The 27,194-nt window shown below is 51.8% G+C and overlaps 1 protein-coding gene across 4 annotated transcripts in view; it reads left to right on the top strand.

Annotated features, from left to right (window-relative positions):
• The first annotated feature begins 8,565 nt into the window (after nt 1-8,565).
• The window catches only part of FOXJ2 (forkhead box J2), a 54,730-nt gene continuing 36,101 nt past the window's right edge, over nt 8,566-27,194 (top strand). For 2 of the 4 annotated variants that reach the window (XM_077455702.1, XM_077455701.1), the window contains exons 1-2: nt 8,566-8,735; nt 11,332-11,650. In XM_077455702.1, the coding sequence (XP_077311828.1) occupies nt 11,339-11,650 (312 nt within the window). In that variant the 5' untranslated portion in view covers nt 8,566-8,735; nt 11,332-11,338. The remainder of the gene's footprint in view (nt 8,736-11,331; nt 11,651-27,194) is intronic. The other 2 variants (XM_077455699.1, XM_077455700.1) reach the window with 2 other exon arrangements.

Genomic DNA, 27,194 nt, shown 5'->3' with positions numbered 1-27,194 from the left:
CAGTAGAGTGCCTTCTTACATCAGGTGTCCCCAGTAGAGTGCCTCCTTACATCAGGTGTCCCCAGTAGACCGCCTACATCAGGTGTCCCCAGTAGAGTGCCTCCTTACATCAGGTGTCCCCAGTAGAGTGCCTCCTTACATCAGGTGTCCCCAGTAGAGTGCCCCCTTCCATCAGGTGTCCCCAGTAAAGTGCCCTCTTTATCAGTGTCCTACCCTTACATCAGTGTCCCCCTTACATCAGTGAAAAGATATACCTGTGCTCAGATCCCAATAGCTTGTACATGTATTTAAACCACAGGTGTGCACCCCAAAGCTCCGAACACCTTTCTCTGCAGCCTCAGCTGCACTGAACTGGAGTGAATGAATGGGAAGTGCTCTGTACTGAGCGGCTCCCTGTCCACTCACAAGCTGATGCATAGTAAACCCAGTCTACTATGCTTCAGTTATGCATGAAAACAGCGAGTGTGTTCTCTTAGAAAAGGAAGGGTTCGGTAAATGACATACTGCCAATTCCCCCTGCTCTCCATCCCCCGCAGCAGCCAAGGGGGAGAGGGGGGGGCAGCACTGTGTTTGTGTGTGGGGGGGGTAACAAAAGGGAAAGCCTGGGCAGTAATGGGGGAATTGGCACCGCACAGAGCGATTAGGGTGTGGCCCCATAGTAACCCTACAGATTCTGGATGGACCCTCTGCACACGGCTACACCCTCTCCAGCACATATTGCAATACATGTTCTAAGTGTTACTATGAGGTCACACCCCTTTAGGACCAAATAGTTTAAATGCATTTACAAGCTATTGTGATCAGAGTACAGGTATGTCTTTTCTCTGCTGGAACGCAGGTCAGTGACCAGATCTGAACCGAATAGGTCTCCCCCACATTGTGTCGCTATGCCCCAGGTTGGCATGGTGCCCACCGTAGCATTTGCAGTGGCAGAGCAGTATAGGACTGGCCAGAAGAGGCATTACTTTGATGCAGTTGGCCGATTAAATCATGTATTGCACCTTACATCAGAGCGCCCCCCCCTTACATCAGGTGCCTCCATCAGAGCCCCCCTTACATCAGAGCACCCCCTGACATCAGCTGTCCCCATCAGAGCCCCCCCTTATGCCAGGTGTCCCCATCAGAGCCCCCCCCTTACATCAGGTGCCTCCATCAGAGCCCCCCTTACATCAGAGCCTCCCCTTTTATCAGGTGTCCCCATCAGAGCCCCCCCTCCTTACATCAGGTGTCTCCATAAGAGCCTCCCCTTACACCAGAGCACCCCCCTTACATCAGGTGTCTCAATCAATGCCCACCTTACATCAGAACCTCCCCTTACATTAGAGCACCCCCCTTACATCAGGGGTCCCCATCAGAGCCCCCTCTTACATCAGGTGCCTCCATCAGAGCCCTCCCTTACATCAGGTGCCTCCATCAGAGCCCTCCCTTACATCAGGTGCCTCCATCAGAGCCTCCCCTTACATCAGGTGCCTCCATCAGAGCCCTCCCTTACATCAGAACCTCCCTTACATCAGGTGCCTCCATCAGAGCCCCCCCTCCTTACATCAGAGTGCCCCCTTACATCAGGTGCCTCCATCAGAGCTCCCCCTTACATCAGGTGCCTCCATCAGAGCCCCCTCCTTACATTAGAGCCTCCTCTTACATCAGGTGCCTCCATCAGAGCCTCCCCTTACATCAGAGCCCCCCTTACATCAGGTGCCTCCATCAGAGCCTCCCCTTAGATCAGGTGCCTCCATCAGGGCCCCCTGTACATCGGGTGCCTCCTCATAGCCCCCCCCCTTACATCAGGTGTCTCCATCAGAGCCCCCCTTACATCAGGTGTCTCCATCAGAGCCCCCCTTACATCAGGTGCCTCCATCAGAGCCCCCCCTTACATCAGAGCCTCCCCTTACATCAGATGCCTCCATCAGAGCCCCCCCCTTACATCAGAGCCTCCCCTTACATCAGGTGCCTCCATCAGAGCCTCCCCTTACATCAGGTGCCTCCATCAGAGCCCCCCTTACATCGAGTGCCTCCCTCATAGCCCCCCATTACATGAGGTGTCTCCATCAGAGCCTCCCCTTATATCAGGTGCCTTCATCAGAGCACCCCCTTACATCAGGTTTCTCCATCAGAGCCCCCCCCCCCCCCTTACATCAGGTGCCTGTCATGAATGTCACATCTACCCACTGTAGCTGGCTACTGTGCTCTTCACTAGCTACTAGCAAGGGGGACCTAATAAAGGGGGTCTAACCCGCTACTAGCAAGGTGGATCTAATAGAGGGGGTCCAACCCGCTACTAGCAAGGGGGACCTAATAAAGGGGGTCCAACCCGCTACTAGCAAGGTGGATCTAATAGAGGGGATCCAACCCGCTACTAGCAAGGTGGACCCCGCTGGCACAGGTGACCCTGCTACACTTGTCTATTTAATGGCTACTCCACTCATAGTGGCAGCCTCATGTGGGCATCGGCTGGCTCATCACTGCTGGATCGCTTGTCTATCCTCCCTATTCCAGGCGTATTTCTGCCCTCCATGCACCGGACACTCTCCAGCCTATCACAGAATTGTCTGATGATTGAATTCATATTGTATTAGCACTTTCAGACTTCTGCCTTTCTGTTGCTTCCCAGGTCCGCAATATTTTCATCTATATTTGTATCCAAGGTCTCAGCGTGTTGTGTACCACCCTTGCTGGGCACCCCATGCCCTCTGGCTGCGGCGGGGCTATGCCCACACTCAGGCGCACTCCTATTCTAGCAGGACAAATGTACCAGGCAGCTGTCACTTGGTATGAGCGTGCTAAGACTAGATATATGCTACATTATATACTTTCTTCATGTGTGTATTATCACCCCTCCCCCAGGTGCCCTTTGCCCCTCGGGAAATCTCCCCTGCAGCTTTGTGCCCCCCTGCGATTCTCCAGCATTTGATGATCCAGGTTGCCCTGATCGCACCCCCCGCAACAATTTTTTTAACCCCATTCTTTTTTTACATCAGCTATATGCTCTTGTATGGCTTTTTCTATTTTTTTTTCCTCCTTTTTATTTACCCTCCTTGATGGAAAATTATTAGGGCTGTTACTGATTAAAATATTCGTGTTCGATTAATCGTGTTCTTTTTAATCGATTCATTTCGATTAATTATAAACGCACATACAGATCCAACTACTTTTAGCTGATCTCCTTGCATTGCAGCTCTGCATTAGTCGGTGGTAAAAGTGGTATACACTATATACAATCACCCGGCACTAGTTACTTTCCACAATCCATGACTTGACTTCACAGTCCACACAAATACGTTTTAAATTCAATCTGTAGCACTGACGTAAGTCATTTATTTATTTTTCCCCACAGTAGCGTGACAATCCCTCCACCTCCGGTCTAACTAATCACTCTCACCTTATGGCATGGACCCCTGTACGCCGGGTCATGGGTAGAAAGAAAAGATCTCAGTGCTCACCGCTTAAGTATAAGATTTCATTTTTGTGTTCAAAACACAAACTACTCACATAAAGATGATAAAAACACAGCATGTAAAGCCGACAATCATGTTAGTTCCGTAGGGCTGCAGCGGGGTGACGTCATGCGTAGCTCCTCCCCGTACGCGTTACGTTCAATCAGAACTTCCACGTCACCGGACTCCTCCCCCCTTCCCTTCGTTAGCAGACGGAGGCACTTGGGGAAACGGGGGAGGAGTCCGGTAACGTCGATGTCCGTGACGTCACCGGACTCCTCCCCTTCCCTTTGTTAGCAGACGGTGGCACTTGAGGAAGGGGGGAGGAGTCTGGTGACGCTGATGTCCGTGACGCCACCGGACTCCTCGCCCTTCCCTTTGTTAGCAGATGGAGGCACTTGGGGAAGGGGAGGAGGAGTCCGGTAACGTTGATGTCCGTGACGTCACCGGACTCCTCCCCTTCCCTTTAATAGCAGACGGTGGCACTTGGGGAAGGGGGGAGGAGTCTGGTGACGCTGATGTCCGTGACACCACCGGACTCCTCGCCCTTCCCTTTGTTAGCAGATGGAGGGACTTGAGGAAGGGGGAGGAGTCTGGTGACGCTGATGTCCGTGACGACACCGGACTCCTCGCCCTTCCCTTTGTTAGCAGATGGAGGCACTTGGGGAAGGGGAGGAGGAGTCTGGTGACGTCAATGTCCGTGACGCCACCGGACTCCTTGCCCTTCCCTTTGTTAGCAGATGGAGGCACTTGGAGAAGGGGCGAGGAGTCTGGTGACGTTGATGTCCGTGACGCCACCGGACTCCTCACCCTTCCCTTTGTTAGCAGACGGCGGCACTTGAGGAAGGGGGGAGGAGTCTGGTGACGCTGATGTCCGTGACGCCACCGGACTCCTCGCCCTTCCCTTTGTTAGCAGACGGCAGCACTTGAGGAAGGGGGAGGAGTCTGGTGACGCTGATGTCCGTGACACCACCGGACTCCTCGCCCTTCCCTTTGTTAGCAGACGGCAGCACTTGAGGAAGGGGGAGGAGTCTGGTGACGCTGATGTCCGTGACGCCACCGGACTCCTCGCCCTTCCCTTTGTTAGCAGATGGAGGGACTTGAGGAAGGGGGAGGAGTCTGGTGACGCTGATGTCCGTGACGCCACCGGACTCCTCGCCCTTCCCTTTGTTAGCAGATGGAGGCACTTGGGGAAGGGGAGGAGGAGTCTGGTGACGTCAATGTCCGTGACGCCACCGGACTCCTTGCCCTTCCCTTTGTTAGCAGATGGAGGCACTTGGGGAAGGGGCGAGGAGTCTGGTGACGTTGATGTCCGTGACGCCACCGGACTCCTCACCCTTCCCTTTGTTAGCAGACGGCGGCACTTGAGGAAGGGGGGAGGAGTCTGGTGACGCTGATGTCCGTGACGCCACCGGACTCCTCGCCCTTCCCTTTGTTAGCAGATGGAGGCACTTGGGGAAGGGGAGGAGGAGTCTGGTGACGTCAATGTCCATGACGCCACCGGACTCCTTGCCCTTCCCTTTGTTAGCAGATGGAGGGACTTGGGGAAGGGGGGAGGAGTCTGGTGACGTTGATGTCCGTGACGCCACCGGACTCCTCGCCCTTCCCTTTGTTAGCAGATGGAGGGACTTGGGGAAGGGGGGGAGGAGTCTGGTGACGTCAATGTCCGTGACGCCACCGGACTCCTCGCCCTTCCCTTTGTTAGCAGATGGAGGGACTTGGGGAAGGGGGGGAGGAGTCTGGTGACGTCGATGTCCGTGATGCCACTGGACTCCTCCACCTTCCCTCCTTAAGCAGATGGAGGCACATGGGTAAGGGGGGAGGAGTCCGTGATGTCACCGGATCTCAGACGGAACTCCCTGAAGACCGGGAAGCCGGCAGAGAGGTGAGTACCGATCAAAAGAATTTTGATCAATGAAAAAAAGTATTGATTAATCGAGGAATTCATCTTTAATTTCCACAGCCCTAAAAACGATTATTATTCTTTTACCAGACGGGATCTTATATACCCCTGGCACACCCACGGGGGGGACCCCTCCTGGCGGCTCCCTGATACTATAGTATCGAGCACAGCCCATTGTTACTCACAGGCGGACGCATTTCCACTCTTATACTTCTTTCTCTTTTCCACAGCCATCTGCAGCGTGTCTCGCGGTCACCTTTCGCCTGTACTAGCAAGGAGGACCTAATAAAGGGGGCCCAACCCGCTACTAGTAAGGGGGACGTAATAAAGGGGGTCCAACCCGCTACTAGCAAGGGGGGCCTAATAAACGGGGGTCTAACCTACTACTAGCAAGGTGCACCTAATAAAGGGGGTCCAACCCGCTACTAGCAAGGGGGACCTAACAAAGGGGGTCCAACCCGCTACTAGCAAGGGGGACCTAATAAACGGGGGTCTAACCTACTACTAGCAAGGTGCACCTAATAAAGGGGGTCCAACCCGCTACTAGCAAGGGGGACCTAACAAAGGGGGTCCAACCCGCTACTAGCAAGGGGGACCTGATAAAGGGGGTCCGACCCGCTACTATCAAGGAGGACCTAATAAAGGGGGTCCAACCCGCTACTAGCAAGGGGGACCTAATAAAGGGGGTCCCACCCGCTACTAGCAAGGGGGACCTAATAAAGGGAGTCTAACCCGCTACTAGCAAGGGGGACCTAATAAAGGGGCCGGTGACTTGCGGTTGGCAGGTGGATACTTTAGATTATTTTTTATTTATGTGCCATTCCCCCCCCCCCCCCAAGAAAGTGGAGTCACCATTGAATCGCTCGGTGTATTTAGCGGTTGAACTTAATTCGTTGCAATGGGCAGAATCTTGGCGCCGGTGCAATGAATGAGCGCGTTTGGCGCCTCAAAGCTCCTCAGTGTATTTACAATAACATCCAGTGTGAGGCGGCGCGGTGTGACGTATAGCGATCTGTCAACACAATCACAGACACCGCCGACCGATGGGGGGAGCCGGGAAATCCTCCGAAGTGGAAAGAGGCAGGAAAACCTCATGGAGACCAGACGCCGGTCGCTGTCAGATGAAGCCACGCCCACCAGGATGATGTCACACCCGAGTCTGGATTCCTGTGCGGGGGTGACGCACACAGGACTTTTCTTTAACCCTTTTGTCACCGGAGCTTCTCACACATCAAATAGATTTAGAAGTGTTGGTGGGCTGCGGAGAAGGTGGCGAGGATCGGCCATTGTTCTGGTTGGCAGCAGATCTGAGAACTAGGAGCGCGCACAGCCGCACACCCCTACTTCTCTCATGGAAGGTCTCACAAGGTGGGATTGTGATGTCACAGAGGGGATACATCATCCTTACATCAGAGTCCTAATCAGAGTCCCCCCCTTACATCAGAGTCCCCCCCTTACATCACAGTCCCCCCTTACATCAGAGTCCCCTCATTAAATCAGAGTCCACATCAAAGTCACCCTTACATCAGATTTACCTCCCCTAACTTAAAAGTCAACATCAGAGTCCCCCTTACAAGAGAGTCTCTATCAGTGTCCCCCCTTATATCAGGTGTCCTTACCAGAGTCCCACCTTACATCACAGCCCTCATTGGAGTCACCCTGTCTCTCTCCCCCTCCCTCTGTCTCTCTTCTTTCCCCCTCTCCTCTCACCCCTCTATCTCTCTCCCCCTCTATCTATCTACTCTCCCCCATCTCTTCCCCCTCTCTCTCTTCTCCCCCTCTTCTCTCCCTCTCTTCCTCCTCTCCCCCTCTCTCTCTTCTCCCCCTCTTCTCTCCCTCTCTCTCTCTTCCTCCTCTCCCCCTCTCTCTCTCCTCCCCCTCCCTCTCTCTCCCCCTCTCTCTCTCCTCTCCCCCTCTCTCTCTCTTCTCTCCCCCTTCTCTCTCTCTTCTCCCCCTCTCTCTCTCTTCCTCCTCTCCCCCTCTCTCTCTCCTCCCCCTCCCTCTCTCTCCCCCTCTCTCTCTCCTCTCCCCCTCTCTCTCTCCTCTCCCCCTCTCTCTCTCTTCGCTCCCCCTCTCTCTCTCTTCTCCCCCTCTCTCTCTCTTCACTCCCCCTCTCTCTCTCTTCACTCCCCCTCTCTCTCTCTTCTCCCCCTCTCTCTCTCTTCTCCCCCTCTCTCTCTCTTCTCCCCCTCTCCTCCCCCTCCCTCTCTCTCCCCCTCTCTCTCTCCTCTCCCCCTCTCTCTCTCTTCGCTCCCCCTCTCTCTCTCTTCTCCCCCTCTCTCTCTCTTCACTCCCCCTCTCTCTCTCTTCTCCCCCTCTCTCTCTCTTCTCCCCCTCTCTCTCTCTTCGCTCCCCCTCTCTCTCTCTTCTCCCCCTCTCTCTCTCTTCGCTCCCCCTCTCTCTCTCTTCACTCCCCCTCTCTCTCTCTTCACTCCCCCTCTCTCTCTCTTCTCCCCCTCTCTCTCTCTTCTCCCCCTCTCTCTCTCTTCGCTCCCCCTCTCTCTCTCTTCTCCCCCTCTCTCTCTCTTCTCCCCCTCTCTCTTCACCCCCTCTCTCTCTCTTCTCTCCCCCTCTCTCTCTCTTCTCTCCCCCCTCTCTATCTCTCTTCTCCCCCCTCTCTCTCTTCCTTCTCTCCCCCTCTCTCTCTCTTCTCTCCCTCTCTTCTCTCCCTCTTCTCTCCCCCCCCTCTCTCTTCCTCCTCTCCCCCTCTCTCTCTCTTCTCTCCCTCTCTCTCCCCCCTCTCTCTCTTCCTCCTCTCCCCCTCTCTCTCTCTCTTCTCTCCCTCTTCTCCCCCCCCTCTCTCTTCCTCCTCCCCCCTCTCTCTCTTCCTCCTCTCCCCCTCTCTCTTCTCTCCCTCTTCCCCCCCCCTCTCTCTTCCTCCTCCCCCCCTCTCTCTCTTCCTCCTCTCCCCCCCTCTCTCTCTTCCTCCTCTCCCCCCCTCTCTCTCTTCCTCCTCTCCCCCCCTCTCTCTCTTCCTTCTCTCCCCCTCCCTCTGTCTCTCTTCTTTCCCCGTCTCCTCTCACCCCTCAATCTCTCGCTCTTCTTTCCCCCTCTCCTCTCACCCCTCAATCTCTCGCTCTTCTTTCCTCCTCTCACCCCTCTATCTCTCTCCCCCTCTATCTATCTCCTCTCCCCCATCTCTTCCTCCTCTCCCCCCTATCTCTCTCTTCTCTTCTCTTCCCCTCTCTCCCTCCCCCTCCCTCTCCCTCTCCCCTCCTCAGGACCCGGAAGTAAACCCAACCCAGCAGGAAGTAGTCTCCCCTCCCCTCCTCTCCTCTCTGTCTGTCTGGCTCCCCCACCCCCCTTTTCCAGAATTCTGCCCCCCCCCTCTGATCGGTGGTCGGGGGTGTCCGGGGACGGTCGGTGCTGTAGATCCCCGGCGGAGCGGACAGTGCGGGGTGAGTGACCGGGGACACCGGGGAGGGGGAGGGGAAGTGACAGCTCCGGACAGACATGGGGGAGGGGATCACATGTCCGACCTGACATGTAAACATCACAGCGGTGCCGGGAACCGGGGGGGCCCCCGGGGGCCACACAGCCCGATCCCTCATCACATGATCACCACACACCGTGCCATCTCCTCCCCGACCCGACAATACCGGACGATGTGTCCTGATCCCGGAATATCCTTATCCCAGAATATGTGTCATTGTCCCTGGAATATCATTATCCCGGAATATGTGTCCTGCGCTGACGGGCACTGATAATCTGCACTGATGGACACTGATAGTCTGTGCTGACGGGCACTGATGAGGTTGTGCTGAGGGGCACTGATAGGTTGCACTGATGGGCACTGGTGAGGGTACACTGATGAGCACTGATAGGTTGCACTGGCGGGCACTGATAGGTTACACTGGTGAGGCTGCGCTGACGTGCACTGATGGGAGCTAATGGGGCTGCACTGATGGACACTGATAGGTGACACTGATGAGTACTGATTATTATCAGTGTAGATGTCCATTTTACACCAGCCTTTTACCGGCTCTCCTTTCCTCTCCTCATGCTGTCAGTGTGAGGAAAGGAATGCAGATAACCGGCAAATGTGTTTACACAGCTGTGATCAGTGATAATGCTATACACTGTGACTGTACTAATGGCACTGGCTGGGAAGGGGTTAACATCTCGGGGCGATCAAAGGGTTAAATGTGTGCCTGACTATGTGTAATGTGTGCTTTGCAGGGATGAGAAACCGAAAGATTGTTTGTCAACACAGAGCTTTGGGCTGTGATTGGACACTCAGCCAATCAGGAAGTCCGGGCCATGAATCATTGGCTGGGACCTGCTGACAGTCTCCTGCTGTGTACAATCATATTGGATGTAGGCAGGAGTGTGCATCCTAAACGAGGAAGCAGGGAGAGGCGTACCAGTACAGGCCGCCAGTCCACAGTGCATTGCAGACATGATACAACAGATGATCAGAGACTGCAGACATGATACAGGAGATGATCAGAGACTGCAGACAGGATACAGGAGATGATCAGAGACTGCAGACATGATACAGGAGATGATCAGAGACTGCAGACATGATACAGGAGATGATCAGAGACTGCAGACATGATGCAGGAGATGGTCAGAGACTGCAGACATGATACAGGAGATGATCAGAGACTGCAGACATGATACAGGAGATGGTCAGAGACTGCAGACATGATACGGGAGATGGTCAGAGACTGCAGACATGATACGGGAGATGATCAGAGACTGCAGACATGATACGGGAGATGATCAGAGACTGCAGACATGATACGGGAGATGATCAGAGACTGCAGACATGATACGGGAGATGATCAGAGACTGCAGACATGATACGGGAGATGGTCAGAGACTGCAGACGTGATACAGGAGATGGTCAGAGACTGCAGACATGATACAGGAGATGGTCAGAGAGAGACTGCAGACATGATACAGGAGATGATCAGAGACTGCAGACATGATACAGGAGATGATCAGAGACTGCAGACGTGATACAGGAGATGATCAGAGACTGCAGACGTGATACAGGAGATGATCAGAGACTGCAGACGTGATACAGGAGATGATCAGAGACTGCAGACGTGATACAGGAGATGATCAGAGACTGCAGACATGATACAGGAGATGATCAGAGACTGCAGACATGATACAGGAGATGATCAGAGACTGCAGACATGATACAGGAGATGATCAGAGACTGCAGACATGATACAGGAGATGATCAGAGACTGCAGACATGATACAGGAGATGATCAGAGACTGCAGACATGGTACAGGAGATGGTCAGAGACTGCAGACGTGATACAGGAGATGATCAGAGACTGCAGACATGATACAGGAGACGGTCAGAGACTGCAGACATGATACAGGAGACGGTCAGAGACTGCAGACATGATACAGGAGATGGTCAGAGACTGCAGACATGATACAGGAGATGGTCAGAGACTGCAGACATGATACAGGAGACGGTCAGAGACTGCAGACATGATACAGGAGATGGTCAGAGACTGCAGACATGATACAGGAGATGATCAGAGACTGCAGACATGATACAGGAGATGATCAGAGACTGCAGACATGATACAGGAGATGATCAGAGACTGCAGACATGATACAGGAGATGATCAGAGACTGCAGACATAATACAAGAGATGGTCAGAGACTGCAGACATGATACAGGAGATGGTCAGAGACTGCAGACATAATACAGGAGATGGTCAGAGACTGCAGACATGATACAGGAGATGGTCAGAGACTGCATACATAATACAAGAGATGATCAGAGACTGCAGACAGTACAGGAGATGATCAGAGACTGCAGACATGATACAGGAGAGGATCAGAATTCAGCAATCGGTTGCTATGGGTGACTGCCGTGACACGCCATTCTTTCCCTATATACCAGCTGCCATACATGGTATTATAATAATATAATTCATATGTAGTAATAGGAAGAACATGAAATAAAGGAGTTCTTGTGGGTTGTAGGGGCACCACTAAGCCTGTGTTTTCTCTCTGCAGCCTCAAGATGGCGTCAGACCTGGGCAGTAGCCTGACCTCCATAGACTGGCTCCCGCAGCTGACCATCCAGGCCGCCATGAAGGGGTCCCAGCAAGGCACCGGGGGGCGCAAAGGACCCGGGTCCCCCACCGACTCCAACGCCATGCTGACCAAGGAGGAAGCAGCTGCCCACCGCGACGGGAAACCGCCTTATAGTTACGCCAACCTTATCCAGTATGCCATCAACTCCGCCCCCGCCAGGCGAATGACCCTCAGCGAGATCTACCGCTGGATTTGTGATAACTTCCCGTATTACCGCAACGCCGGGGTGGGATGGAAGGTGAGGCCAAACGTGAAGGTATCTCTATAGTGTATGAAATCTCCACCCCCGAAAGGGAAATCGGTCAGCAGAGAAATGGGGCGGGTCGCTGACACCTTCTGAAAATGCTGGTTTCCTGGTTGTCAGGGGGATCCGTTTGCTTCAGTTCTTTGAGTCGTAGACCTCTGACTTTTCTCTGACTTTTTCCAGGTGCCTGGCTTGTAGTTTAATGAACAGTCAGTGTAGCAGGCAGACAACTGTCATTACCAAGACAGGCAGCTGTCATTTAGAAGGCAGGCAGCTGTCATTTAGAAGGCAGGCAGCTGTCATTGCGAAGGCAGGCAGCTGTCATTGCGAAGGCAGGCGTCTGTCATTGCGAAGGCAGGCAGCTGTCATTGCCAAGGCGTGCAGCTGTCAATGCCAAGGCGTGCAGCTGTCATTGCCAAGGCAGGCAGCTGTCATTGCCAAGGCAGGCAGCTGTCATTGCGAAGACAGGCATCTGTCATTGCGAAGACAGGCAGCTGTCATTGCGAAGGCAGGCAGCTGTCATTGCCAAGGCATGCAGCTGTCAATGCCAAGGCGTGCAGCTGTCATTGCCAAGGCAGGCAGCTGTCATTGCCAAGGCAGGCAGCTGTCATTGCCAAGGCAGGCAGCTGTCATTGCCAAGGCGTGCAGCTGTCAATGCCAAGGCAGGCAGCTGTCATTGCCAAGGCAGGCAGCTGTCATTGCCAAGGCAGGCAGCTGTCATTGCCAAGGCAGGCAGCTGTCATTGCCAAGGCAGGCAGCTGTCATTGCCAAGGCAGGCAGCTGTCATTTAGAATGCAGGCAGCTGTCATTTACAAGGCAGGCAGCTGTCGTTTAGAATGCAGGCAGCTGTCATTTACAAGGCAGGCAGCTGTTATTGCCAAGGCAGGCAGCTGTCATTTAGAATGCAGGCAGCTGTCATTTACAAGGCAGGCAGCTGTCATTTCTAGGAGAAGCCTGCAACAACCACCCCAGTACTTAAAGTATAACTAAATGCTAAAAAAAAGTTTTAGTGCTAGATGGAGTAGAGAGGGATTAGACCCCCTGTCAGTTTTTATTGCTGTTGGTGCCCCCATTAGGGAGACCCCCCCCCCTCTATTTGTCCTGTTTACCATCATCATTGAAAGTGAATGTAAAAGAAAATCCCAAATGTTGGGTTGTCCTCAGAAAAGTAATAGAGAAGGATTTAGAAGGCAGGCATCTGTCATTTAGAAGGCAGGCAGCTCTCATTGCCAAGGCAGGCATCTGTCATTTAGAAGACAGGCAGCTGTCATTTAGAAGGCAGGCATCTGTCATTTAGAAGACAGGCAGCTGTCATTTAGAAGACAGGCAGCTGTCATTTAGAAGGCAGGCAGCTGTCATTTGCAAGGCAAGCAGCTATCATTGCCAAGGCAGGCAGCTGTCATTTACAAGGCGTGCATCTGTCATTGCCAAGGCAGGCAGCTGTCATTTACAAGGCGTGCATCTGTCATTTAGAAGGCGTGCAGCTGTCATTTAGAAGGCGTGCATCTGTCATTTAGAAGGCGTGCATCTGTCATTGCCAAGGCAAGCAGCTGTCATTTAGAAGGCAGGCAGCTGTCATTTAGAAGGCAGGCAGCTGTCATTTAGAAGGCAGGCAGCTGTCATTTAGAAGGCAGGCAGCTGTCATTTAGAAGGCGTGCAGCTGTCATTTAGAAGGCATGCAGCTGTCATTTAGAAGGCGTGCATCTGTCATTGCCAAGGCAAGCAGCTGTCATTTAGAAGGCAGGCAGCTGTCATTTAGAAGGCAGGCAGCTGTCATTTAGAAGGCAGGCAGCTGTCATTTAGAAGGCAGGCAGCTGTCATTTAGAAGGCAGGCAGCTGTCATTGCGAAGGCAGGCAGATGTGCAGCTGTCATTGCGAAGGCAGGCAGCTGTCATTGCGAAGGCAGGCAGCTGTCATTGCGAAGGCAGGCAGCTGTCATTGCGAAGGCAGGCAGCTGTCATTGCGAAGGCAGGCAGCTGTCATTTAGAAGGCATGCAGCTGTCATTTAGAAGGCGTGCATCTGTCATTGCGAAGGCAGGCAGCTGTCATTTAGAAGGCAGGCAGCTGTCATTGCCAAGGCAGGCAGATGTGCAGCTGTCATTGCAAAGGCAGGCAGATGTGCAGCTGTCATTGCCAAGGCAGGCAGCTGTCATTGCCAAGGCAGGCAGCTGTCATTTAGAATGCAGGCAGCTGTCATTTAGAATGCAGGCAGCTGTCATTTAGAATGCAGGCAGCTGTCATTTAGAATGCAGGCAGCTGTCATTTACAAGGCAGGCAGCTGTCATTTCTAGGAGAAGCCTGCAACAACCACCCCAGTACTTAAAGTATAACTAAATGCTAAAAAAAAGTTTTAGTGCTAGATGGAGTAGAGAGGGATTAGACCCCCTGTCAGTTTTTATTGCTGTTGGTGCCCCCATTAGGGAGACCCCCCCCCCCCCTCTATTTGTCCTGTTTACCATCATCATTGAAAGTGAATGTAAAAGAAAATCCCAAATGTTGGGTTGTCCTCAGAAAAGTAATAGAGAAGGATTTAGAAGGCAGGCATCTGTCATTTAGAAGGCAGGCAGCTCTCATTGCCAAGGCAGGCATCTGTCATTTAGAAGACAGGCAGCTGTCATTTAGAAGGCAGGCATCTGTCATTTAGAAGACAGGCAGCTGTCATTTAGAAGGCAGGCAGCTGTCATTTGCAAGGCAAGCAGCTATCATTGCCAAGGCAGGCAGCTGTCATTTACAAGGCGTGCATCTGTCATTGCCAAGGCAGGCAGCTGTCATTTACAAGGCGTGCATCTGTCATTTAGAAGGCGTGCAGCTGTCATTTAGAAGGCGTGCAGCTGTCATTTAGAAGGCATGCAGCTGTCATTTAGAAGGCGTGCATCTGTCATTGCCAAGGCAAGCAGCTGTCATTTAGAAGGCAGGCAGCTGTCATTTAGAAGGCAGGCAGCTGTCATTTAGAAGGCAGGCAGCTGTCATTTAGAAGGCAGGCAGCTGTCATTTAGAAGGCAGGCAGCTGTCATTGCGAAGGCAGGCAGATGTGCAGCTGTCATTGCGAAGGCAGGCAGCTGTCATTGCGAAGGCAGGCAGCTGTCATTGCGAAGGCAGGCAGCTGTCATTGCGAAGGCAGGCAGCTGTCATTGCGAAGGCAGGCAGCTGTCATTGCGAAGGCAGGCAGCTGTCATTTAGAAGGCGTGCAGCTGTCATTTAGAAGGCGTGCATCTGTCATTGCGAAGGCAGGCAGCTGTCATTTAGAAGGCAGGCAGCTGTCATTGCCAAGGCAGGCAGATGTGCAGCTGTCATTGCAAAGGCAGGCAGATGTGCAGCTGTCATTGCCAAGGCAGGCAGCTGTCATTGCCAAGGCAGGCAGCTGTCATTTAGAATGCAGGCAGCTGTCATTTAGAATGCAGGCAGCTGTCATTTAGAATGCAGGCAGCTGTCATTTAGAATGCAGGCAGCTGTCATTTACAAGGCAGGCAGCTGTCATTTCTAGGAGAAGCCTGCAACAACCACCCCAGTACTTAAAGTATAACTAAATGCTAAAAAAAAGTTTTAGTGCTAGATGGAGTAGAGAGGGATTAGACCCCCTGTCAGTTTTTATTGCTGTTGGTGCCCCCATTAGGGAGACCCCCCCCCCCTCTATTTGTCCTGTTTACCATCATCATTGAAAGTGAATGTAAAAGAAAATCCCAAATGTTGGGTTGTCCTCAGAAAAGTAATAGAGAAGGATTTAGAAGGCAGGCATCTGTCATTTAGAAGGCAGGCAGCTCTCATTGCCAAGGCAGGCATCTGTCATTTAGAAGACAGGCAGCTGTCATTTAGAAGGCAGGCATCTGTCATTTAGAAGACAGGCAGCTGTCATTTAGAAGGCAGGCATCTGTCATTTAGAAGACAGGCAGCTGTCATTGCGAAGGCAGGCAGCTGTCATTGCGAAGGCAGGCAGCTGTCATTGCGAAGGCAGGCAGCTGTCATTGCGAAGGCAGGCAGCTGTCATTTAGAAGGCATGCAGCTGTCATTGCCAAGGCAAGCAGCTGTCATTGCGAAGGCAGGCAGCTGTCATTTAGAAGGCAGGCAGCTGTCATTGCCAAGGCAGGCAGATGTGCAGCTGTCATTGCGAAGGCAGGCAGATGTGCAGCTGTCATTGCCAAGGCAGGCAGCTGTCATTGCCAAGGCAGGCAGCTGTCATTGCCAAGGCAGGCAGCTGTCATTGCCAAGGCAGGCAGCTGTCATTTAGAATGCAGGCAGCTGTCATTTAGAATGCAGGCAGCTGTCATTTACAAGGCAGGCAGCTGTCATTTCTAGGAGAAGCCTGCAACGACCACCCCGGTACTTAAAGTATAACTAAATGCAAAAAAAAAGTTTTAGTGCTAGATGGAGTAGAGAGGGATTAGACCTCCTGTCAGTTTTTATTGCTGTTGGTGCCCCCATTAGGGAGACCCCCCCCCCCCTCTATTTGTCCTGTTTACCATCATCATTGAAAGTGAATGTAAAAGAAAATCCCAAATGTTGGGTTGTCCTCAGAAAAGTAATAGAGAAGGATTTAGAAGGCAGGCATCTGTCATTTAGAAGGCAGGCATCTGTCATTTAGAAGGCAGGCATCTGTCATTTAGAAGGCAGGCAGCTCTCATTGCCAAGGCAGGCATCTGTCATTTAGAAGACAGGCAGCTGTCATTTAGAAGGCAGGCATCTGTCATTTAGAAGACAGGCAGCTGTCATTTAGAAGGCAGGCAGCTGTCATTGCCAAGGCAGGCATCTGTCATTTAGAAGACAGGCAGCTGTCATTTAGAAGGCAGGCAGCTGTCATTTGCAAGGCAAGCAGCTATCATTGCCAAGGCAGGCAGCTGTCATTTACAAGGCGTGCATCTGTCATTGCCAAGGCAGGCAGCTGTCATTTAGAAGGCGTGCAGCTGTCATTTAGAAGGCATGCAGCTGTCATTTAGAAGGCGTGCATCTGTCATTGCCAAGGCAAGCAGCTGTCATTTAGAAGGCAGGCAGCTGTCATTTAGAAGGCAGGCAGCTGTCATTGCCAAGGCAGGCAGATGTGCAGCTGTCATTGCGAAGGCAGGCAGCTGTCATTGCGAAGGCAGGTAGCTGTCATTGCGAAGGCAGGCAGCTGTCATTGCCAAGGCGTGCAGCTGTCATTTACAAGGCAGGCAGATGTGCAGCTGTCATTTACAAGGCAGGCAGCTGTTATTGCCAAGGCGTGCAGCTGTCATTTACAAGGCAGGCAGATGTGCAGCTGTCATTTAGAATGCAGGCAGCTGTTATTTACAAGGCAGGCAGCTGTCATTTCTAGGAGAAGCCTGCAACAACCACCCCAGTACTTAAAGTATAACTAAATGCAAAAAAAAAGTTTTAGTGCTAGATGGAGTAGAGAGGGATTAGACCCCCTGTCAGTTTTTATTGCTGTTGGTGCCCCCATTAGGGAGACCCCTCCCCCCCTCTATTTGTCCTGTTTACCATCATCATTGAAAGTGAATGTAAAAGAAAATCCCAAATGTTGGGTTGTCCTCAGAAAAGTAATAGAGAAGGAAATCTTCCAATAGGGGGCACTAGTTCTGGTGAGCCGGGGGGGGGGGGGGGGTACCCAAGGAATTCTCTCAATTTGCAGGGATTTTCTTCTCACTTCCTGTTTGGCTATGGGGACAGGAAGTGGAGGGAAATCCCCCCCCCCCCCCCCCCAATGGGACAAAGATGGGGAAAAAAAAATTCAACAGGGGTTATAACCCTCCCTTACTCTACCCAAAATGATAAAAAAAAAAAAAAAAAAGTTTCTCCTATAGTTCTGCTTTAACCACTTCAGCCCCGGAGGATTTGGCTGCTCAACGGCCAGGCCGTTTTTTGCAATTCCGGAACTGCGTTACTTTAACTGACAATTGCGCGGCCGTGTGACGCTGTACACAAAAAAAAAATTGATGTCTTTTTTTTCCCCCCACAAACAGAGCTTTCTTTTGGTGGTATTTGATCACCTCTGCGTTTTTTTTTGTTTTTTTTGCGCTATAAACAAAAAAAAAAAGCGACAATTTTGAAAAATAAAATATTTTTTTTTTCAATTCTGCTATAAAATATCCAATAAAAAAAATTGTAAAAAAAAATCAAATCCCTTCATCAGTTTAGGCCGATATGTATTCTGCTACATACTTTTGGTATTAAAAAAACCCCCCAATAAGCGTCATTTGATTGGTTTGTGCAAAAGTTATGGCGTCTACAAACTACGGGATAGATTTATGGAATTTGTATCGATTTTTTTTTTTTTTTTTTAAACCGGTAATGGCGATCAGCGACTTATAGCAGGACTGCGACATTGCGGCGGGCAAATCGGACACCAAGCGGACACAATTTTTTTTTTGGGGACCAGTGACACTAATACAGCGATCGGTGCTAAAACAAAATATGCACTGTCACTGTACTAATGACACTGGCAGGGAAGGGGTTAAAATCAGGGGATCAAGGGGTTAACTGTGTCCCTAGGGGGTGCTTTCTAACTGTGTGGGGGGAGGTGCTTGTAGTGTAAGAAGACAGAGATCCGTGTTCCTGCTTAGCAGAAACAAAAGATCTCTGTCTTCTCCTGACACAGAACGGCGATCTGCCTTGTTTACATAGATCAGGTTCCCCACCCCTGACATAGAAAGACCACCGTCCTGTCTGCCTCGGGAACGATCGGCGGGTCCCGGTGAACGTCGAGTCTGCCGGACCCGCTGATTGGCTCCTTCCGTGTCCGATCACATCGGGAGCGGGTCGCCGGCAGGCATGTGTGTGTGTGTGCGCCCCCCAGATCCAGAAGAAGAAATCGCGCACAGGTACGTGATTCCGCGCTTGTGGGCCGCCCGGCCGCAGTCTATGTATGTGTGGGGCGCTTCCTTTAAGCGGTTAACCTCCTTCTGGCTGGCCATTGTAGCAAAATGGGAAGTAGGGGGAGCGCCGTTTATAAACGTCCCTGGGTTTAATTTTGGGCCACGCGATGCCCGTCGCTCTGCAGTCATTTGTACAGTGCTCAGCATAAGTTAGCACACCCCTTTGGAAAAGTTTTGACAAAACTGAGTCTTCTAGAACATTTGTTTTTAGCTCATTACATTAAAGTAAAGTGAATAAATATAACTCACCGTGAGGGGAAAAAAAAGTATTTGATCCCCTGCTGATTTTGTACGTTCGCCCCACTGACAAAGAAACGATCGGTCTATCATTTTATTGGTCGGTTTATTATATCAATGAGAGACAAAATAACAATAAAAACAATAATAATAAAAAAAAAATAAAATGCATTTCAAAAAAAGTGATCAATTGATTTGCATTTTAATGAGTGAAGTAAGTAAGTGAACCCTTCAAACAAAAACAAAACACGACTTAGTAGTTGGTGGAGAAACCCTTGTTGGCGATCGGAGGTCAGACGTTTCTTGGAGTTGGCCTCCAGGTTCGGCTAACTTTACTGTTTTTTTTTTTTTTTCTTTTAAATCATTTGTGTATTTTTTCCCCCCAAAAAATTGCGTTTGAAAGACCGCGTGACTTAAAATATTGCAACAACCGCTATTTTATTCCCTAGGGTCTCTGCTAAAAAATATATATATCATTTTTTTTGGGGGTGGGGGGGGGTTCTACGTGATTTTCTAGCAGAAAATACAGGATTTTTACTTGTAAGTAACAAGTATCAGAAAAGATTAAGTCTTTAAATGGTTAAACTGAGAACTTCTACACACTGAGTTGAGTTCATTCAGAAGTGTAAACATTGTATCTCTTTGCTCTTTTCTTGGCAGACTGCCCAGAGAGGAGACAAGTCGCTTCACTGATTAAAGCGGAGGTCCACCCTAAAGTGGAGCTTCCGCTCATTGGAACCCTCCCCCCCCCTCCGGCGCCACAATTGGCACCTTTCAGGGGGGAGGGGGGTGCAGGTACCTGTACAGTACAGGTATCTGCACCCACTTCCGGCATAGATATCTGCAGAATATACGCCCCTTTCCGCAGATATCTACGCCCCCTTTCCGAAGGTCCCCCCGCTGCCTGCTGGGAAACACACGGATCCCAGAGACAGCGGGGACCATCCTTATTGCGCAGCGCGACTCGCGCATGCGCAGTAGGGAACCGGGAAATGAAGCCGCAAGGCTCCACTTCCTGATTCCCATAGGCAACATGGCGGCGGCGGCAGCACCCGAGAGACGATCGAGAGATCGGCTTCGGGGTGCCGACATCGCGGGCGCACTGGGCGGGTAAGTGTCATTATTTTAAAAGTCAGCAGCTGCAGTATTTGTATTTTTTTTTTAAATGGCGGACTCCTGCTTTAAAAAAAGTTTTTCTTGGTTTCCATTATAAAATTTTGCAAATGAGTACGTTTTCTCCTTGATGGGCACTGATGAGGCGGCACTAATGAGGTGACGGCAATGAGGTGGCACTGATGGGCACTAATATACAGCACTGATGGGCGGCACTGGTCACTCATAGGTGGCACTGATAGGATGGCACCAATGAGGTGGCACTGATAGGATGGCACCAATGAGGTGGCACTGATGGGCAATAATATACAGCACTGATGGGCGGCACTGGGCACTCATAGGTGGCATTGATGGGATGGCACCAATGAGGTGGTACTGATGGGCAGTAATATACAGCACTGATGGGCGGCACTTAGCACTCATATGTGGCACTGATGGGATGGCACCAATGAAATAGCACTGATGGGCAGCACTGGGCACTCATAGGTGACACTGATGGGATGGCACCAATGAGGTGGCACTGATGGGCAGTAATATACAGCACTGATGGGTGGTACTGGGCACTCATAGGTGGCACTGAAAGGCTGCACTGATGGGTACTAATGGGTGGCACTGATGGACACTGATAGATGACACTGATAGGCATCACTGATAAGGCACTGACAGGCATTTATGGGCACTGATTGGCATCCCTGATGGTCATGGGTTGGCATACCTGGTGGTCATTGGTGGGCATCCCTGGTGGTTTTTGGTGGGCATCCTCGAGAGGGGGGGGGGCAATACTTTTTTTTTGTGTGTGTGCAAATGAACAAATCTTGGTTGCAATCGACGTTCAAACCGAGCATCGGAACGGGGGGAAGAAAGGGGATTGAAGTGACTTTGAACGTGGCGCGGTTGGTTGTTGGTGGTAGACGGGCCGGTCTGAGGATTTGGGGGAGGATTTTGTAGTATCGTGTCCCATAGAAAATGTTCATTGTGAAAAGGAACGGATTTCTGACACATCTGTTGGGGGCGGACTTAGAGCTGCACAATTAATGGTCAAGAATCGTTATCGCGATCTCGACTAAAGTGTTGCACGATTCTTTCTATGCAAAGAATTCTCTCGGCTCTTCTGAAGCCACCAAAAGAAAGGAAGAGAAAACCCGGGGGGCAGTCTGCCGAGAATCACAACATTCTCTATCAGTTGAACTTTAAGTAGAAACATTGTAACAATTTGTCCATGGAATATGATTGTGTGTAAGTGAAAAAACACGAAACCTTTTTCTGACATTTGTTGGTTTCAAGTTAAAGCGGAGGTCCACCCTAAAGTGGAACTTCCGCTCATCGGAACCCTCCCCCCCCCCCTCCGGTGTCACAGTTGCCACCTTTCAGGGGAGAGGGGGGTGGAGATATCTGTCTAAGACAGGTATTTACACCCACTTCCGGGCATATACTCCCACGGGAGTCTATGCCTCTTCCCGTCCCGCCGCGCTGTCTGCTGGGACACACACGGGTCCCAGAGACAGCGTGGAGCATTCCCATTGCGCTGCGCAACTCGCGCATGCGCAGTAGGGAACCGGGAAGTGAAGCCACATCGCTTCACTTCCTGATTCCCTCACCAAGAATGGCGGCGGCGGCAGCCGAGAGCCGAGCGATCGATCGGCCTCGGCTGCTGACATCGCTGAACAGGGGAGTGTCCATTTATTAAAAGCCAGCAGCTGTAGTATTTATAGCTGCTGACTTTTAATAATTTTTTTTTTCCAGTGGAGTCCCTCTTTAAAATCATTTTTTTTTTTTTTTGCTACCCTGTTTCCCCCGAAAATAAGACAGTGTCTTATATTAATTTTTGCTCCCAAAGATGTGCTAGGTCTTATTTTCAGGGGATGTCTAATCCACCTGTGCCATCTTGATCCCCCACTTCTAACCCACCTGTGCCATCTTGATCCCCACCTTCTAATCCACCTGTGCCATCTTGATCTCCCCCCTTCTAATCCACCTGTGCCATCTTGATCCCCCCTTCTAATCCACCTGTGCCATCTTGATCCCCCCCTTCTAACCCACCTGTGCCATCTTGATCCCCCCCTTCTAATCCACCTGTGCCATCTTGATCCCCCCCTTCTAATCCACCTGTGCCATCTTGATCTCCCCCCTTCTAATCCACCTGTGCCATCTTGATCCCCCCCTTTTAATCCACCTGTGCCATCTTGATCTCCCCCCTTCTAATCCACCTGTGCCATCTTGATCCCCCCCTTCTAATCCACCTGTGCCATCTTGATCCCCCCCTTCTAATCCACCTGTGCCATCTTGATCTCCCCCCTTCTAATCCACCTGTGCCATTTGACCCCACCTCAAATCCACTGTGAGCCCCCCACCCCTGTGTGTATCATTTACCCTCTCTCCTTCAATGTGCCCGACTCCTGCCCCGCACGACTCACTGTCTTGTGAAGCAGACTCCGTCAGGTGGCAGAAGGCATCAGCATGTCATGGCCGCGGCGTGGGCTCTCTGATGACGGTGACGTCACTCGCCACCGCTACGGTCCAGAGGAGTCAGACTCCTTATGGTACAGTAGCTTCAGGTGGCTTTATTATCGGGGAGGCCTTATGTTGGGTGGAGGACTTATTATCGGGGGGTGCCTTATTATCGGGGGGTGCCTTATTATCGGGGGATGCCTTATTATCGGGGGATGCCTTATTATCGGGGGATGCCTTATTATCGGGGGATGCCTTATTATCGGGGATGCCTTATTATCGGGGGATGCCTTATTATCGGGGGGCCTTATCGGGGGGCCTTATTATTGGGGGATGCCTTATTATCGGGGGGCCTTATTATTGGGGGGGGCCTTATTATCGGGGGGCCTTATTATGGGGGGGCCTTATCGGGGGATGCCTTATTATCGGGGGGCCTTATTATCGGGGGATGCCCTATTATCGGGGGATGCCTTATTATCGGGGGATGCCCTATTATCGGGGGATGCCTTATATTTCTGCGAGATGGAAACCTGGTGGAAGGTCTTACTTTCGGGGAAACACGGTAGAAAATTACTTGGAACCCCCCCCCAAAAAAAAAAAAATATATATATATATATATATATATATATATATATATATATATATATATATATTTATATATTTAGTAGACACCCTAGAGAATAAAATGGTGGTTGTTGCAATATTTTTTATGTCACACTGTATTTGCGCAGCGATCTTTCAAGTCCAATATTTTATTTATTTTTTTAAAAAAAATACTTTAATGAATTAAAAAAAAAAAAAAAAAAAAAACGGTAAAATTAGCCCATTTTTTTTTTTTTTTGTATAATGTGAAAGATTTTACATTGCGAGAATTGTTAGAGAATTGCGATCTTTTTATTCTAAGTAAAAAAAAAACGTGATTCTCATTTTGCCCAGAATTCGTGCAGCTCTAGGTGGACTCATTTATGGTGAACACTGTATAGCCTAAAGGAAAAGGCACAGAGCCAATCAGAGTGGCTCTGTGCCATATGTTTCCCTGTGATGGCCAATCACAGTGGTCACAAATGTAAACAGTGCTACTGTTTACATCGGAGAGCCCTCCTGTTCCTCTCACAGAGGAGGAAGGGGAGGCACGACGATCGATGATCGCTCTGATGGAAGCTGAAGACAGAGGATGCAGCAAAAGGGAAGGCTTGTGATTACATTTTGGGAGGTTATAGCTTTATTTTGGGGGGTGGTGGTGGTTGGGGGGAGGGGGTTTAATGCCAACGACCGTATCATCGTATGGAAGGTCAGTCACAGCTCAAGGAACCCAGAAGGGCTGGTTTGGGGCAGGTTCTCTATTGCCGTCAGACAACCTATGAATCTCGTATTGTCCAAATTCCATGTAAAAGCTTCAATGTATCAACATATGCCATCGGTTGTGTTCAGCGTCATGTGACTGTCATGTGACTGTCATGTGACTGGGGCTCGGCCTCTGCTGGTTGGACGGTTGGTTTAACCCAGATGTAGACAACACCAGCTTTCCAAGAGACCAAGAAGGTGAACGATGTCCTACTGAACTCCTCTGAAGGCATCTACACGGGCGTTATGGACGGTGATGTGGAGGTTGGGTGAGATTGATGGAGTCCTTCCCTTCTCCCGCCACCGGGTGTCACTTCCACCCCCCTCCCCCCCTCGATGTCCTCCGCTTTCCCATAGAATTCAACACATGCCATATACCATATACTGTGTATATATATATATATATATATATACCCTCGCTGTCCACTTTATTGGGTACACCTGTCCAATTGCTCGGTAATACAAATTGCTAATCAGCCAATCACACGGCAGCAACTCCAATGCATTTAGGCATCTAGACGTGGTGAAGACGACTTCCTGAACTTCAGACCGAGCATTGGAATGGGGGAAGAAAGGGCATCTGGGTGACTTTGAAGGTGGCGCGGTTGTTGGTGGCAGATGGGACCAGTCTGAGAATTTCTGGGATTTTCACACACAACCATCTCTCGGGGATTACAGAGAATGGTGGGAAAAAGAGAAAATATCCAGTGAGCGGCAGTGAGGAAGGAAAATGCCTTGTTGATGTCAGAGGAGAATGGGCAGAGGATAGAAAGACAACAGTAACTCCAATAACCTCTCGTTACACCCAAGGTATGCAGAATATCATCTCTGAACACACAACACATCCAGCCTTGAAGCAGATGGGCTACAGCAGCAGAAGACCACACCGGGTGCCACTCCTGTCAGCTAAGAACAGGAAACTGAGGCTACAATTGGCACAGGATCACCAACATTGGACAACAGAAGATTGGAAAAACGTTGCCGGGTCTGATGAGTCTGGATTTCACCTCCGACATTTAGATGGTGGGGTCAGAATTTGGCGCATGGATCCATCCTGCCTCATATCACCGGTTCAGGCTGGTGGTGGGGATGTAATGGTGTGGGGGATGGGGTATCACCGGTTCAGGCTGGTGGTGGGGGTGTAATGGTGTGGGGGATGGGGTATCACCGGTTCAGGCTGGTGGTGGGGGTGTAATGGTGTGGGGGATGGGGTATCACCGGTTCAGGCTGGTGGTGGGGGTGTAATGGTGTGGGGGATGGGATATCACCGGTTCAGGCTGGTGGTGGGGGTGTAATGGTGCGGGGGATGGGATATCACCGGTTCAGGCTGGTGGTGGGGGTGTAATGGTGTGGGGGATGGGGTATCACCGGTTCAGGCTGGTGGTGGGGGTGTAATGGTGTGGGGGGATGGGGTATCACCGGTTCAGGCTGGTGGTGGGGGTGTAATGGTGGGGGGGATGGGGTATCACCGGTTCAGGCTGGTGGTGGGGGTGTAATGGTGTGGGGGATGGGGTATCACCGGTTCAGGCTGGTGGTGGGGGTGTAATGGTGTGGGGGATGGGATATCACCGGTTCAGGCTGGTGGTGGGGGTGTAATGGTGTGGGGGATGGGGTATCACCGGTTCAGGCTGGTGGTGGGGGTGTAATGGTGTGGGGGATGGGGTATCACCGGTTCAGGTTGGTGGTGGGGGTGTAATGGTGCGGGGGGTGGGGTATCACCTGTTCAGGTTGGTGGTGGGGGTGTAATGGTGTGGGGGATGGGGTATCACCGGTTCAGGCTGGTGGTGGGGGGTGTAATGGTGCGGGGGATGAGGTATCACTGGTTCAGGCTGGTGGTGGGGGTGTAATGGTGTGGGGGATGGGATATCACCGGTTCAGGCTGGTGGTGGGGGTGTAATGGTGTGGGGGATGGGATATCACCGGTTCAGGCTGGTGGTGGGGGTGTAATGGTGTGGGGGATGGGGTATCACCGGTTCAGGCTGGTGGTGGGGGGTGTAATGGTGCGGGGGATGAGGTATCACTGGTTCAGGCTGGTGGTGGGGGTGTAATGGTGTGGGGGATGGGGTATCACCGGTTCAGGCTGGTGGTGGGGATGTAATGGTGTGGGGGATGGGATATCACCGGTTCAGGCTGGTGGTGGGGGTGTAATGGTGTGGGGGATGGGATATCACCGGTTCAGGCTGGTGGTGGGGGTGTAATGGTGGGGGGGATGGGGTATCACCGGTTCAGGCTGGTGGTGGGGATGTAATGGTGTGGGGGATGGGATATCGCTGGTTCAGGCTGGTGGTGGGGGTGTAATGGTGTGGGGGATGGGGTATCACCGGTTCAGGCTGGTGGTGGGGGTGTAATGGTGTGGGGGATGGGATATCACCGGTTCAGGCTGGTGGTGGGGATGTAATGGTGTGGGGGATGGGATATCGCTGGTTCAGGCTGGTGGTGGGGGTGTAATGGTGTGGGGGATGGGGTATCACCGGTTCAGGCTGGTGGTGGGGGTGTAATGGTGTGGGGGATGGGGTATCACCGGTTCAGGCTGGTGGTGGGGGTGTAATGGTGTGGGGGATGGGGTATCACCGGTTCAGGCTGGTGGTGGGGGTGTAATGGTGTGGGGGATGGGATATCACCGGTTCAGGCTGGTGGTGGGGGTGTAATGGTGTGGGGGATGGGATATCACCGGTTCAGGCTGGTGGTGGGGATGTAATGGTGTGGGGGATGGGGTATCTCGGTTCAGGCTGGTGGTGGGGGTGTAATGGTGTGGGGGATGGGATATCACCGGTTCAGGCTGGTGGTGGGGGTGTAATGGTGTGGGGGATGGGATATCGCTGGTTCAGGCTGGTGGTGGGGGTGTAATGGTGTGGGGGATGGGATATCGCTGGTTCAGGCTGGTGGTGGGGGGTGTAATGGTGTGGGGGATGGGGTATCACCGGTTCAGGCTGGTGGTGGGGGTGTAATGGTGTGGGGGATGGGGTATCACTGGTTCAGGCTGGTGGTGGGGGTGTAATGGTGTGGAGGATGGGGTATCACTGGTTCAGGCTGGTGGTGGGGGTGTAATGGTGTGGGGGATGGGGTATCACCGGTTCAGGCTGGTGGTGGGGGTGTAATGGTGTGGGGGATGGGGTATCACCGGTTCAGGCTGGTGGTGGGGGTGTAATGGTGTGGCGGATGGGGTATCACCGGTTCAGGCTGGTGGTGGGGGTGTAATGGTGTGGGGGATGGGGTATCACCGGTTCAGGCTGGTGGTGGGGGTGTAATGGTGTGGGGGATGGGATATCACTGGTTCAGGCTGGTGGTGGGGGTGTAATGGTGTGGGGGATGGGGTATCACCGGTTCAGGCTGGTGGTGGGGGGTGTAATGGTGCGGGGGATGGGGTATCACCGGTTCAGGCTGGTGGTGGGGGTGTAATGGTGTGGGGGATGGGGTATCACCGGTTCAGGCTGGTGGTGGGGGTGTAATGGTGTGGGGGATGGGGTATCACCGGTTCAGGCTGGTGGTGGGGGTGTAATGGTGTGGGGGATGGGATATCACCGGTTCAGGCTGGTGGTGGGGGTGTAATG

This window comes from Lithobates pipiens, unplaced genomic scaffold (genome assembly GCF_037356315.1).
Source record: "Lithobates pipiens isolate NorthernLeopardFrog02 unplaced genomic scaffold, aLitPip1_a1.2 Scaffold_25, whole genome shotgun sequence".
NCBI classification, from domain to species: Eukaryota; Metazoa; Chordata; class Amphibia; order Anura; family Ranidae; genus Lithobates; species Lithobates pipiens.
This window is presented reverse-complemented; position numbering and strand designations above follow the sequence as displayed.